This window comes from Doryrhamphus excisus, linkage group LG19, assembly GCF_037039965.1.
Source record: "Doryrhamphus excisus strain RoL-2023G ecotype Guam linkage group LG19, RoL_Dexc_Guam_v1.1, whole genome shotgun sequence".
Lineage (NCBI taxonomy): Eukaryota > Metazoa > Chordata > Actinopteri > Syngnathiformes > Syngnathidae > Doryrhamphus > Doryrhamphus excisus.
In genome coordinates this window covers 4,286,777-4,301,811 of record NC_136375.1, presented here as the reverse complement: position 1 = coordinate 4,301,811, position 15,035 = coordinate 4,286,777, and the positions used below count along the sequence as shown (strand labels likewise).

The following is a 15,035-nucleotide window of genomic DNA, read 5'->3' as shown; positions in this document are numbered from 1 at the left end:
TAACTTGTTTTATTTCACTTCTGACAGGAGCAAGACATACGACATGCTGCAATACTACCAGAACCAAATTCCCTACTGAGGTTTCTCCTGGAGTGCGAGTCCAGTGCGGACGCTAATCCCGGACGAGATAGCAGCGCTACTTTCCCTCTGAAAGCAATAAGTCCAATTTTAAGCAGTGAACCACCTTTACCAAAAGAGCTTTTTCAAATCACCCTTTAAAGTATTGGTCATCATCGCCATATATCGTTTACATGCTGCTCCTCCCTTCCAGTGCACTTTATTTCTGGCAGTATTCACACATCACATTCAAGATGATCGTATTGGTGTGAGAGTCAACTGCAGTGTTTTTAAATGTTTTAACCAATTGTTGCTGTAGATTGAAACACACATTTTATGAGGTGACAAGGACAAATGGTCAGTCAGTGTTTTAGTTACATTCCAGCGGCAGTGGGATGCATTCTGGGAACTTTGAGATTGTTAGCGTCAAAGAATCATGAATCAGGCGACGTGTAGCGGAAATGACAAGCGTGCACACCAAATCCTACACGTTGTGTTTGCAAACCTGTTTGGAAACATTCCTTGTGTGTGTGTGTGTGTCATGTGACCTCGCTGCCGCTAAGGACAACTTGACCTAAAAAGCCATTTCTGCGACCCTCAATATGCAATATTCCCGTGTACTGATGCTGTATTTGTGTGTCCACGTCCACTCCAGTGTGTCGTGTTGTCATCGCACAGCTGAGACTGCTCTGGTTTTAAACTTGAAGAGGTTTTTATTGTTTTATTGTTAACTGTAAAGCAAACACGCTGGTAAAAGGTTCAATTTGTAGACAATTGAACATACTTAATTTCAACCTCCAGCCAGTAGGGGGCAGTACATTATCATAAAGGAATTCTAAGCATGAGGGTGAAACTAGCATACTAACATCCACTTTGTAAACAGGCGTTGGAATGTGATGTGTTGTTTTATTTCACGTTAAATCTACATTTGTACCACACTGTCGCCCATGGAGGAAAAAGTACTACATGGCGTGTTAGCCGTTAGCATGTCAGACTGAAACTCTTCTTTTACAAGTTGTACCTTTAACCACAGAGCATACGTTTGTCAATGTTCGTGTTTGTATGTTTCATCAGAGTCAAATGTGTTTATTTTGAATGTTTTGGCTCATTATACTGTCAACGGTCAACAACACCCTGGCTGATTTCAAAATAAAAGCCCAATCTCAGTCAGCAAAATGTTTCTAGATGATTCTGTTGGCGCCCGTCAGCAGCAAGAGTTGTCCTAGTTTCGAGTTACTTCCGCCTGCAGGTAGGTTCTTCCACCGGGTGGTGACGTCACAGGGATGGGCAGATCACGTGGTGTCTGTGAGGACGGGGGAACCTGCCGGTGTAAAGTTTCTGCTATGGCAGGAAGAACAAGAGGAGGAAAAAAGCACAAGACCACACGGTAGGACATATTTCACACCCACTTCGCAATCGATGAGGTTCTGTTCGGTACCGGTGGGAGAAAAATAACTTTGTCGTCGTCGCTCAAACGGCTAACGAAGAAGTGGTTGGCTAGCCAGGACTAAACCAGTCAAACTGGACAAGTGCGACTTAATAATTCAGCTATTGTTGACTTTCACGTTACTGCTGGCTTACTTCTTGGTTGTTCACAATCTAGATCCTCCTACGGCGTTCTCTCGTGTTTTTGTTTTTGAAAGGCTATCGTCTGACTTGTAAACTCAGTATTTTAGTTCGTGTAAAAGTGCACACACACACACCTTACACTATACGCCCTTATACGCTATGAGTGAACTACTTTTTTCAATTACACCTCACTCTACAGGTCTCGTGCACGAGTAAACGACCTTACACAAGTATACACTTGACTCCGTAGTTATTTACATGCTACAGGAGTGGTCTCTTAAACTAGGTTTCACTTACAGTTTACACTAGTTTACACCTTTCCACTTCATCCAGTGGTCTCCTCCATTAGTAGATCCCTATACTTGTACAGTAGTCAATTACACCCACACTTGACATTATAAGTCATCTGACTTACCCAAGTCCCAAGATCCTATCTAGACACCATTGTTACTTTAGTATTTTTTATACAATATTCTTATTCGACTACTTATTTGTGAGGTACAGAGTACTCTGTATCTTTATTCATGAGATCTGGAAGTATGTCATTGTCGTGTTTAATTAGCATGTTTAATTAGCATGTTAATTAGCGCCATAATAACCAGCATGATGTACAGTTAAGATGTTATGAATGTGTTATAGAACTGTAGCATGTCCACATGTTTATTTTACATGTAATAATTTGTTTTATGTGATCCTCAGTTGGATCATTTTATACACAAGCATTCTACTGCTTTTGTCATTTGTCAAATTGCATAATTTTGAGTTTGGATAATTGGCTTTGATGCATTTGATGCATTTTTTTAGTTTAAAAAAAAAGCATGAAAGCAGCGGGAGGAGTCTACACCAGCACCCGCTGCTCGCTGAGTGGAGCTTTCATGCTTTCATCTCAGATACACTCCCTAGATATGAAAGAGAATCTATAGGTCTGATTACAACACCGATCCATCCTGCTACATTGTCTTATTCTCTGGCTTAGCTGTCATTTTACGTGTTTTGTAATTTTCTGCAAAAGCACACGTTTTATATATTTAGCACGCTTGTGTCGTCCACGCAGGAAAGAACAAAGTTGACTTGACAGGAAGTGATTGTTGTTTGTCTGGCAGGTGACTGTTGGCGTCCAGCAAGCGAGGTTAGCATAGCAGGTCAGTGTAAGTGCTGCGGAGTGACTGCGTGTCAAACAGGTATTTAAGCACATTTCCTGTTTTCTTTCACTCCTTGACATCACCTGCTGGGCTGATTGGCTGACCACAGTCCGGCTCTGCGCCGCCACCTGCCGGACAGGCGCCTCAGCGAAAAGATCACTTGATGGTCGCGGCGCGGAGACGCACTGTGGACTCAGCTAGCATGGAGAATTCTGGGTAACATCTTCTGTGGTGACTTTGGCTTGTGGTGTGTGTCACTTCCGGTGTCGGGTGTTGTGTTGCCTTTTTAAATAATGAATCACAAAATTCATCTTTTTGTCTTTTGTCTTCCTGGTTTGTGACCTTGCTGCTAGCCCAACATGTCTGCCCTCTAACTGTTGATGTGTCTCTCAGGGACCACCACCAGACTCATGTCCTATGGGGGAGACTTTTACGGACGCACTGAGCGCGTCCGCCAGGCGCCGTACTATGACCAGGTTCCAGCTGGCTCGTTACCGCGGCTTGACTCTTCTTATGATCCACACCCTCTGACCGAGCAGGTGGCTCCTTATCTGGCCAACAGCGCTGACCCGCTGCCCCCTCCGCCTCTGCCCAACCAACCCCCCGTTGGGCTTGAGTTTGACCACAATAGCGAGGAAGCTGCAGACGCCGAGCCTGATTTCGACCCCGCCCTTGACATCAAACCGGTCCACCGCTTCATCCCCGACTCGTGGAAGAACTTTTTCCGGACCAGTAACCGCAGCAGCAACAAGGGTTGGCCCGACACGGCCTCGTCATGTAACAACAACAACACCACCAGCGAAGGCGTTCGCTGCTCGCCGCCGCACACACCATCCGTTCCCGGTTCCTACCGGGACCCCTATGGGGGCTCAGCCGGGAGCTACAACTCCGGCAAGGAACTCTTGGAACTGGCCGACATCCAGTCTGTGTCAGGCCGGACGTACCGCACAGCGCTGACGTACAGTGAGCGAGTGGAGGAGTACAATCAGCGCTACGCCTTCATGAAGTCCTGGGCGGGACTGCTGAGGATTCTGGGCTGCGTGGAGCTCCTGCTGGGGGCCGCCGTGTTCGCCTGCGTCTGCGCATACATCCACAAGGACAACAAGTGGTTCAACGTGTTCGCCTACTCGTCCCCCGGAGGTGGTTTCTACGGCCCCGGCACAGGTGCGTCTTACTACACTGGCCCCAAGACGCCGTTTGTGTTGGTGATGGCGGGCCTGGCCTGGTTGGTGACGGTCATCGTGTTGGTGCTGGGCATGACCATGTACTACCGCACCATCCTGCTCGACTCCAGCTGGTGGCCGCTGACAGAGTTCACCATCAACCTGGCACTGGCCATCCTCTACATGGCCGCAGGTAGGATGTGGCGGTGACGTCCTAACCACCGAGTGTCCTCGGTCCTCACTCCTGTGCTCTGCGTCTCACCAGGCATCGTGTACGTGCGTGACACAACGCGCGGGGGGCTCTGCTCCTCCCCCTTCTTCAACAACGGCCCCAGCGCCGCCTTCTGCAGCACGGACGCTGGCCAGACCGCCGCCATCATCTTCCTCTTCCTTAACATGGTCATCTACCTGATTAGCGCCGGTGTGTGTCTTAAGCTGTGGAGGCACGAAGCGGCACGCCGATACCGCGAGCAGAATGGCAGAGAGGTCAGAAGTCCCCTGGTCACATGATCATGTCAGCATCTGTAGATTTGTTGGTAGTCACTTTTTTTTTTTAAGATTATCACAGGCGGTCTGAGTACACAATCGCTAAGTTGGCATATGCAGAAATGATGAATTGAATGGGCGGGGCTCTACTGTAGTCACATGACAAGATGTTTTCTTGCAGATGCAGCAGTCAGAGTTCGGAGCGGTCCAGTCGCTGGTGAACGTCCTGCTTTACCTCGAACAACAAAAACCAGACTACCTTTAATGGGCCGCCCCCTTACTTTATGTGTTGTGTTTGTGTCGTCAGCTGGTTCCTGCTACAGCTTCCGGGGCCAAGACTCCTCGACAGGAATCGTCTGTCGTGTCCGTCCAAGACGCCCCCATTGCTGTCGCTCCAAAGGTTCTGCAGGGGGCGATACCATCTGGACACATTCCCAAACCTGTCATCGTGCCCGACTACATCGCGTACGTGCCTCGCAGTCACGACTCTATTTACACTCCATCCACCTTGGTGATTTTAACAACCTCCCTCCAACAGGAAGTACCCGACCATCCGCTCGGATGAAGAGCGCGACCAGTACCGGGCGGTGTTCAATGACCAGTATGCCGAGTACAAGGAGCTGCACGCGGAGGTGCAGGCTGCCTGCAAGAAGTTTGATGAGATGGACGGGATGATGCGCAACCTCCCTCAGCACCCCAGCAGCCAGATGGTGATGTCACATGACCTCTCGCTCACCTTCCTGGAATGCTCACATCTCCACATCCTGCAGCTTCCTGTTTGCACTTCCTGAAGCCACCTCCCTCCCTCCCTCCTTCTCTGCGCCGTCAGCATTGTTTGTCTCGATGCCAACGTGACGTTCTTTTCATCTTTCGTTGCAGGAGGTGGAGCGCATCAACAGAATCCTGCAGGACTACCAGAGGAAAAAAAATGTAAGTTTTGCTACCTCCTCCCAGGATGACTTCCTGTCTCACTCTTTGAAGATGACTTACTGTACCTCACAAAAATGAGTACACTGGATTCCTCCTCCCCCTTCATAGTTCTTCAAATTTGCAGGTTTTTGTTTTTTTTTAATTCCAAAACTAGGCCATTATTTCCACGGAAAATGCATCTCATTCACCACATTAAAGTAATAATTTATAAATATGTGATAATACTGGTAAAATGTACAGCATACATGTAAAAACCGCAATCTACAGTTTGATCATAAGTGCTCAGCTTGTCATTTGTTGCATTAGCATCTTATACATGATGTCACCTTGCCTCCAGAAGCGCTGTTAAGGTCCTAGATCCGGGGTAGGCAAACTACAGCCCGGGGCCACATCCGCCCCGCCAGTTGCTTCCAAAGTATTTAATTTAATCTTTTAACCTATAAGCTGGCGACATGAAGACGACCGATTGTTTAAGTTGCTTTCCACATGCAGCAATCCAGACAACTACTTCACCCATGGTGCTAAACAAACACAAATGACACACAATTTAACCTACCAACTGTACGGTCTGGGGGCTGCACAGTGTTTGAGTGGTTAGCGTGCAGACCTCACAGCTAGGAGAGCTAGGAGTGTGGAGTTTGCATGTGGGTTTTTGCCGGTTACTCCGGCTCCCTCCCACGTTCCAAAAACATGCTGAATGTGAGTGTGAATGGTTGTTTGTCTATATGTGCCCTGTGATTGGCTGGCCACCAGTGCAGGGTGTACCCCACCTTTCATCCAAAGACAAATTGAAGCGGGCACGTTTGGTGCAGTTTTAAAGGGGAACTATTAGTATGCTAATTTTTCAACCCTTTGTATTGAGTTGTGAATTCCAATAGAGCAACTAGACACAATAACCCACACAGAAAACTTTATAGATCTTACAGAATCTGCACCTATTCCAGCTGTATTTCCTCTGATTTGTGCTTTTGGCCAAAACTATCTGTTTTAATTTATTCCACCCACGACCCACCTCCAGGCATGCACACTCCACTCAAACTACTTCCTGACTGCTGTGAACAACACTTTCTAATTTAGTGGGTATAGGAGTTACTAATAATGAATAAAGTCTTTGGAGAGCAAATTGAAAAGTGTTAAGGAGCTACTAGCAGCTCATGATCTACTGGCTGGAGACCCCTGACTTAGTATGTATGAACTCAAAGAGTAGGCACCGCTGTTGCTTCTCCAACCTTGCCTGCCCGGCGGACACACTTTGTCAAAGGAGAGCTCAGAAGCCCGACGTGAGGGCGCTGCGTTTACTAACTGCAGACAATCTTGGCCCGACATCGGTCGTGGAAATGTGGTCATTACACGTTTATTGCGGGACTACCGTGTTCCAGACAGTGAGCATCGTGGTTCTCTCCACCTGCGTGGACGCACAGCGTGTCCAACATTAATGTATCTTTCCCATTGAGAGCGTGCGCTGCTTCTGGCTTCAGATACTGTGTATAGCGGATATTTCATGTTCACAAAAACAGAGCTTGGGGAAGGGCGGGGAGAGCAGAGAGGTCACGCCTACAGCGCCCATAAGGAATCCCGCTCCTCTGTGACATCACAAAAGAACACTTTTGCAACGCCCTCTGAAACCGATCATTTTGAGCCATCCCAAACTTCTTTCAGGGCTCACTTCCAAATGTGCAAACCTCATTATCTGAAACTTTGGCACGGTTTAACACGTGAATACAACATTCTGTACTACATTTATAGGTCAGAGTAGAAAAAGCATAATAGGTCCCCTTTAACACAATGCAGCCCCTGAGTCTAAATGTTTGCCCTCAAAGTTCTGTGTACCGCTGAGTGGTATTGAGCTTTTCTGCTTGTTCTTCTCACTGCCAGGACCCGACATTCCTAGAGAAGAAGGAGCGCTGCGAATACCTGAAAAATAAACTGTCGCACATCAAACAAAAGATTCAGGAATACGACAAAGTCATGGAGTGGAACGACGGCTTCAGTTGAAAGGCTAACTTCTGTTGTTGCTTATTGTATGAACTTGATGTGGAGCTGAAAACCAAATGTTTTTGTTTTTTGTCTGCTTGTCCTCCTACACGATGTGTGTTTTTTTTACCCTTTGTTCTACCATTTCACACACTTTACACGCAAAGATCTCAGCAGTTGTCCACACGCAGGAGATACGTATGTCTGCAGCATTGTCCACTTTTGTGTTGTTGTGTGCTTTGTGAAGTCAACATGAAACATTTACACTTTACAGTCACCCAGGTGATAAGAGACATCATTGTGTTTTTAACTCCAGCTCCACTAATGTGATGATTTGATACTTTCCCATCATGCGTATGAAGCTAATGTTTTTCACTTTTCTATTTGGATGTATGGAATCTTAACACTGATTAAAGCTTACTATACTAAACACATCTGAAACATTCCTGTTTTCATTCATTCATGGTGTTTTTTATTTCAAACATGTACTCAAGAGGAACTTTATCGGATGAGTTAAACCAGAGCTTTAGCCAGGGGGCGTCACTAGGTTCTGAGGGCATGGGGGGGCTTAGCACCCTGGAGATGCATAGGATAGGAATGAATGTAGTAGACATTACAAAAAGATCAAAATATCCAAAAAACAAATAACAAACAAGAACCAGGCTATAACGTTCCCACTTTTGGACAGATTTAGTAGAGATATTCAATTGTTTTAGGCCACCATTACATTTACACAAGTACACACAATCGACATTGCAAAACCGCTGCTCAAGCTCTGCAACCATTATGTCCGGTGGACAGTGATCAATAATATAATAATCATATAATTAATTAGCCTATTATTACTATCATCATTCTTCTTCTTTTGATTATTACTACTACTAGGCTAGAATTAGCCTTCTTATTGGCTTGCTTATTAGCATGCTTATGCCCTATTATATAATTATCATTATATTGAACTATTTTTGCACTATTATATGAAATTTGTCAGAGATTTTTTTTTAAATTTTCATTCCTTCATTCATTCATTTTCTGCTGTCAACCCTCCCACTTTGCCTGTGAAATTGACATATTTTGCCCTTTTCCCCATAGCCCTCCCATTTAAATATTTTCCCGTGCATCTTCCATATTTTAACTGCCATTACAAACAATTAGGCCTCAGGTATCCACCTTTGAGCCACAGCAATCTGGGGCATATTTGTCAACTCTCCCATTTTGATTGTTGTCATCTTCATGTTTTCTATCCGAAACTCTTTCAAGTAAAGGTCGCTTTTCCTTCTCTTCTCGCATTCGGAGTTTTGCTTTCTTTCTTTGGACTCAGCACTTCCGGTGCCGCCAAGTAAGGCGACACCTGGGAGGGGGCGTGGCCAAGTCGATGCACTCAGATTCGGGTTTGTCAAGGTGTGGTTCTTCAGCTTGTTTATCGCTTTCAGCAGCACTTTCAGGAACCATCAACAGCCGAGTGGACTTCTGTCGGGTGAGCAGCTCGAGCATTTTTTCAAATTTTGTCTTTAATTCAACATTTTTTTAGTTTTTTTCTTCTTTTTGGTCTTTCCTTTGTTATTTGTGTTCATTATCTTGCCCTCGTGCTGCTGTTGTAGCTAGCAAGAACGCTACAAAGCTTCGCAGTTTTTTTATTTTTGTTTCTTTCAAACTAACTTGGTAGTATTTATCTTATTTATCTTAATTAGGCCATAATTTGAAATTTAATGGCGTCATGAGCTCAGGTTTTTACCACTTAATTAGAGGCGCTAGCACCTAGCTTAGATTGGAAGTCTCTTAGCTGTGTCTGCAGTTAAACAGCATTTCTATTAGTTTGTTAGCTCCTCTAACAATAGAAGTGTTCTTGTGTCACAGAGCAGGTCCATTAGAACCCAACAGAACCAGCAGAGATGTCCGCCAGGCCCAATGGGAGTCCGCCTCCCTATGAGTCAGATGGCTAGTAAGTGTCCTTCTCATCAACTTTATTAATTTGTCTTCATTCGGTGTTGATTCTGTGCCAACCTTATTTGTATGAATCAACTTTCAGTGGCAGCCATCTGCCTCGAACACACAATGTTTTGACCATGTGGTTTTTTGCAGTGATGCCCCCGCTCAGCCGGCATATTCCTACTACCCGGATGACGAGTTCCAGCACTTCTACCGTTGGACGTCGCCGCCGGGCATCCTGAAGATCATGTCCATCATCACCATCGTGCTGTGTGTCGCCATCTTCGCCTGCGTGGCGTCCACCTTGGCGTGGGACTCTCAGGGGGCGCTGTCCGGCTTTGGGGGCCTGGGAGGTGGTTTCGCCGGCGGGACCGGGGGAGGATTCGGCGGGGGCTTTGGCAGCTTTGGCAGCGGCGGGTCTTTCGGGCCTGGCAACAGCTACGGCTACGCGGGAATTGGCGGGAACTACAACGACCCCCGCTCCGGCAAAGGCTTTATCATCGCCATGGCGGCCATCACCTTCATTGCCGCACTTGTCGTCTTCATCATCATCGTGTCTCACCAAAGCATATCAGAAAGCAGGAAGTTCTACCTGGCCGTCATCATCATCTGCGCCATCTTGGCTCTGCTGATGCTGATCGCCGCCATCTGCTACCTGATGGCCGTCAACCCCATGGCGCAGTCACAAGGCTCTGTCTACGCCAGCCAGATCGCCGGCCTGTGCGCTCAGTACCAGCGGCCTCAGCCCTCGGGTGTCTTCGTCAACCAGTACCTGTACCACTACTGCGTAGTGGAGCCGCAGGAGGTCAGTGCGCCGTGCCGCCATCTTTGATAGTGATGATGTTCATCTGCCAATTGTGCTCTCCTTGCAGGCCATCGCCGTGGTGTTTGGCTTCCTGGTGGTTGTTGCCCTCATCATCATGCTGGTGTTTGCACTGAAGACGCGCAAGAAGATCAGCGAATTCGGCAAGAGCAACATCCTGTGGAAGCGTGTCAAGATGGTGGATGACGGCGAGCCACCGCAGGACGTGGAGGCCTGGGTGAGGACCTCTCTCACACACACACACACACATTCACTCTGCAGCAACAACACACACGTCCCGTTAAAAGCGCCCATCAACATGTCAGTTATTAACGGTATTATTTTGGTATAACGAGAACCATTGCTAATATTCCGACCCTCTTGCTTCGCTACATAAGGAGGTCGTAAGTATTATAAACGATTCTCGTTGGGAAAATGGATGATTTGTGAACACAGATTATGCCAAAAGCAATGACCTCGTAACATCCAATGGACAACATGTAATGTCCACTTTGATTCCCTCCCAAAAAATTGTAAAAGCCATCATCGTAATTTGATGAGATGCTTTTAATGGTTTACAAACACGGACAGTGACAGGAAACACAGATTCACTTGATGAACAAAGACTTTACACTAGGGGTGCACGTTAGCATTTTATTATGAAACAAATCGATTATTAATCCAATATATTAGTAAATATTGTAAGATTTGTTGCCTGTAACACAAAGATTAGATCATAGCTTAGCATTATTATTTTTGTAAGTGACCCCACTGGAAAACGTGTACTTTATAAACAAAACAGACATCTTGTAGATACTACAGTATATGTATACTGGAGGTGAGGAAGTGTTTGCCGAAGCGGTTTAACCTGTTTGACGGCTGTCAGCGTTCACAGCGGAGAGGGGGAAGGCGGGATGAGGTGGGGGTAGGGTTGACAGGTGAGTGGCAGCATGTCTGTGTGTGTGTGTATTGGGTTTCAAGGTGTGTCACCGTCTTGTCGTACGGTTTCAGTCTCATGGTGACAATGAAAAGTCCCCCGAGATTCCTGCGTACATGTTTGGGTCACTCTCGGTGTGTGAGTCATTCACAGTATATTGTGTCACACACACACACACACACACACACACACAGTGTATGTGGTGATGGGCGAAACAACAGCTCAATGTCAGAAATCTGAGAACATGTTAGAAAAGTGCGCACTCATGATGTTGTTTTCATCCAGGTCACATGATCTGACATGACTGTGCACGCTTGTCATTCCAGCACACGTCTGCAGCCATCCAGTTTGGCTTTCAGGAAGCTGGAGGGCGCCAAATAATTCAATCATAACAAATTTATTCAGACTTCAGACTACATCATGTGCCCTCTTTTCATGACAAGCCGGAATGTTACAGCGCCCTATCTTGGTGTGCGTAGGTGTTTCACATGCCATTGGAAAGCTTGGTATATTGAGATCGGAATGGTATACATCGTTCCAGGATACAGTCAGAACTGTAGGCTTAAGGATAGGACAGATATGCTGGTTGATGGGTGGTCGAGTGCTTAGCATGTAGGCTACACAGTAGATCGGGAAGTCCAGGGTTCGATTCTCCGCTAGGCCATCTCTGTGTGGAGTTTGCATGTTCTCTCTGTGCGTGCGTGGGATCCTCCGGGTACTCCGGTTTCCTCCCACATTCCAAAAACATGCTAGGTTAATTGGCCACTCCAAATTGTCCATAGGTATGAAAGTGAGTGTGAATGATATTTGTTTGTGTAGATAGGATAGAATGCCTAATCTTAACTTTAGACAAGCCTGTGTAAAATACTTATATTTATTATATTTATTATATTTTTGTAGTATCATAGCCACGTTTACATGAGTTTTTCTCTCTCCGAATGACTTTTACGAAAACACTGGCATACATGGAAAGGAATATTCCAATCTCTTGTCTACATTCACCGCTATAATCCAACAGAATAGTCAATGGGGCATGCCCAGTAAAACGTAAACATCAACATCACGTGATACCGACTTGTTGGAATAACTCCATATTGCCAGTGTTTCGTTGGTCCAGTGTTGAAATTTAGTTTGGATCAAAAACAAACTTTCCGCAGCAGTCCAGTGCCGATTGCTCGCCTCCATTTTTAAAAACGAAGAACATCTTTTGCTGCGTTACGTCATATCTGAGCATTCGCTGAAAGAACGCACCTAGAATACATTTAAACAGGAAAAGATCAAATTCAATCTTGCTAATATTTTATAATTAAACTCGGGACATGTTTGATATAGATATATATTTTCCCCTGGGAATCCCATTATGTTCATTTGGATTGGCACTTTTCTTTCGGAATGATGTGTTCAAAGGTTTCATTCTTTCCATTTGAGCAAATAAACTGAATGCAATTGGAATATTTGGGTCCATGTATACGTGGCTATTGTAAAATTTTAAATAGGATCAGGTAAGGGGCTATCCACACGAAAATGTTTTCAAACAAAGCAAAGTATTTTATTGTCTCAGCCTCTCATCCACACGGGAACGCTGTTCTGGGTGACGGTATTTTTTCTAAACGTCTCCCAGAGTGGGGAAAATCTGAAAACGCCGTCTTATAGTTGCTGTGTAGGCCACTCTACCTGACAACGATGATGTCACCAACTCACTGCCGCTGTCACGTGACCAGAAGTAAACTTTGCTGACAAACACAATATCTGAATTTGTTGTATCACGTAGTTCCGTCCGCCCTGTGTTTACATCGTTTTCACTCAGTTACTGTATCTGTTCTGGGGTGCAACTATTTACTAATCCGGCACAGTGTGGATGTGACTTTTTTTAACAAGCCAAAAAATAAATCTCAATGTTCTCGTGTGGACAGGGCCTGATATGTCCCCACTTCCTAGTCCTCTGCTCAAAGTGGTTGAAAGGCCGCTTCGATGTAAGTTTCCAAACATGTTGTCGGGGTGTACAACTTTAAATGTGTCGTTTTTTTGCAGGTCAACAACGTGTCCGTCCCGCCTGAGGCCCTCCCCATGTCCGACTACCCCGAGAAGATGAGAGGCTCCAGGAACCACCTGGATGACGAGAGCACCAACTACAGCAAACCCCACTACAACTACACGCCCCCGTCAGTACCTCGCCAACGTTTATACTTTTACTCCTTTGGGAGTGAACTTTTAACACTTTGGTTGCTTGTGCACAAAGCAAGCCCCATAAAGGCGTGCTTGGATGAGTTTGGTGTGGAGGAACTACAACCCCCATCCCCCCACAGATGCACACCATAATCCTGTAATCATTTTCCACTTCCTGGAGGACACTTTTGTTCATGTGGCTTGTGATGATGTCATTCATATGCAAAGCTGTCACATGACCTGATGACTCATTCATTCAAAACAAACAGTTTCATGTGTAACAATTAGTGTGTGTGTGTGTGTGTGTGTGTGTGATGTATGTCAGGCCTGTGGAGGACGAGCAGCCTCTTAACAACGGTCCTCCTTACCGTGCAAACTCGGACGTTCCCAGCTCAGCCGGCAGATCCAACGTGCGCCATCGGGACCGCGATGCCGACTACGCCTCCTCAGGAGACGAGCTGGATGACGAGGATGGTGACTTCTACACGTGAGCGAACACACAAATGCTTCACAGTGCACATGCTCGTTCTTGGTCACCACGCATCATCGCTTCTTCTTCTTCTTCAGTGAATTCCCTCCCATCGCCAACGAGCAGGAGCGCAACGACTACAAGCGTGAGTTTGATCGTGACCACCAGGAGTACAAGGACCTCCAGGCTGATTTGGACGCCTTAAACAAGAAGCTGTCTGAAGTGGACAGAGAGCTGGACGACCTGCAGGAGGGCAGCCCCCAGTACTTGGTCAGTACTTTGATGCACAAACTAAACACTGCCCCCTTGTGGACAGCTTGATGATGAAGTACGAATTTGATGGGTTTTGTTAAACCATCAAATGCTAGAAGATGCTAGAAAAGGGAAGATGCTAATAACAGTTCAATGTAGATCAACATATATTTTTTTAACTATACGCACTGGGCAAAAGAAATGCCCCAAAACTGTACCTTGGACACCTCTGGTTTAATAGTTGTTTTTTCTTTTTGCCAGGATGCTTTGGATGAGTACAACAGGATCAAGGACTTGAAAAAGGTGAGCGATGTTGACACAGGTGTAAGAGTGACAAATGATTGATGGCCGTTGATGTGGTTGAGGTGTTTGATGGGTTGTCAGTCTGCAGACTGTCATGCAAGAAAGTGGTCTGAAACCAATGACTAATCAATGATGGACAGCCAATGACGACCATTGGTAGGCAAATGACTGCCAGTAATGGCCAATGACCATTGATAGCCAATGACTGATAGCTACTGACCAATGATGATCAATGACCAATGGCTGCCAAGGATGGCCAATGACTATTGGTGGTCAGTGATGGCCAATCACCACCAATGGCTGCCAGTGACTGCCAATGACCAGTTGTGGCCAAGGACCGCTAGTGATGGCCAACGACCAATGACTGCCAGTGTTGACCAATAATGGCCAACGACCAATGACTGCCAGTGTTGACCAATAATGGCCAACGACCAATGACTGCCAGTGTTGACCAATAATGGCCAACGACCAATGACTGCCAGTGTTGACCAATAATGGCCAACGACCAATGACTGCCAGTGTTGACCAATAATGGCCAACGACCAATGACTGCCAGCGATGACCAATGACCATTTGTGGCCATTGATGGCCAACGACCAATGATGACCAGTGACGGCCAATAATGGCCACAGCCAGTCAATGGTTGCCAGTGATGGTGCATACTGATGTTTTTGATGTCTGATGTGCTGTCAGTCGGCAGACTATCGCGCGAGGAAGCGACGCAGCAAGTACTTGAAGGCCAAACTGAACCACATCAAGAAGATGGTGAGCGACTATGACCGTCGAGCCTGAGATGCTCTGACCATGACTCCAACCCCCGGGCTCGCCACCCTCGGCTTCTGTCGTCACTGCAGGT

General features: G+C 46.2%; 2 protein-coding genes across 3 annotated transcripts in view; both read left to right on the top strand.

Annotated features, from left to right (window-relative positions):
• The window catches only part of pi4kaa (phosphatidylinositol 4-kinase, catalytic, alpha a), a 24,882-nt gene extending 23,649 nt beyond the window's left edge, over nucleotides 1-1,233 (top strand). For both annotated transcript variants that reach the window (XM_058057785.2, XM_078798887.1), the window contains exon 53: nucleotides 28-1,233. In XM_058057785.2, the coding sequence (XP_057913768.1) occupies nucleotides 28-79 (52 nt within the window). In that variant the 3' untranslated portion in view covers nucleotides 80-1,233. The remainder of the gene's footprint in view (nucleotides 1-27) is intronic.
• Nucleotides 95-15,035, top strand: LOC131107508 (uncharacterized). The gene is made up of 18 exons (XM_078799241.1): nucleotides 95-1,444; nucleotides 2,730-2,807; nucleotides 3,162-4,124; nucleotides 4,197-4,417; nucleotides 4,599-4,634; nucleotides 4,725-4,882; nucleotides 4,956-5,127; nucleotides 5,297-5,347; nucleotides 7,223-7,340; nucleotides 8,755-8,798; nucleotides 9,193-9,263; nucleotides 9,404-10,055; nucleotides 10,123-10,290; nucleotides 13,021-13,151; nucleotides 13,481-13,642; nucleotides 13,723-13,894; nucleotides 14,138-14,179; nucleotides 14,873-15,035. Exons 1-18 carry the CDS (start codon nucleotides 1,243-1,245, stop codon nucleotides 14,969-14,971), a joined length of 3,540 nt encoding a protein of 1,179 aa, XP_078655367.1. The 5' UTR covers nucleotides 95-1,242; the 3' UTR covers nucleotides 14,972-15,035.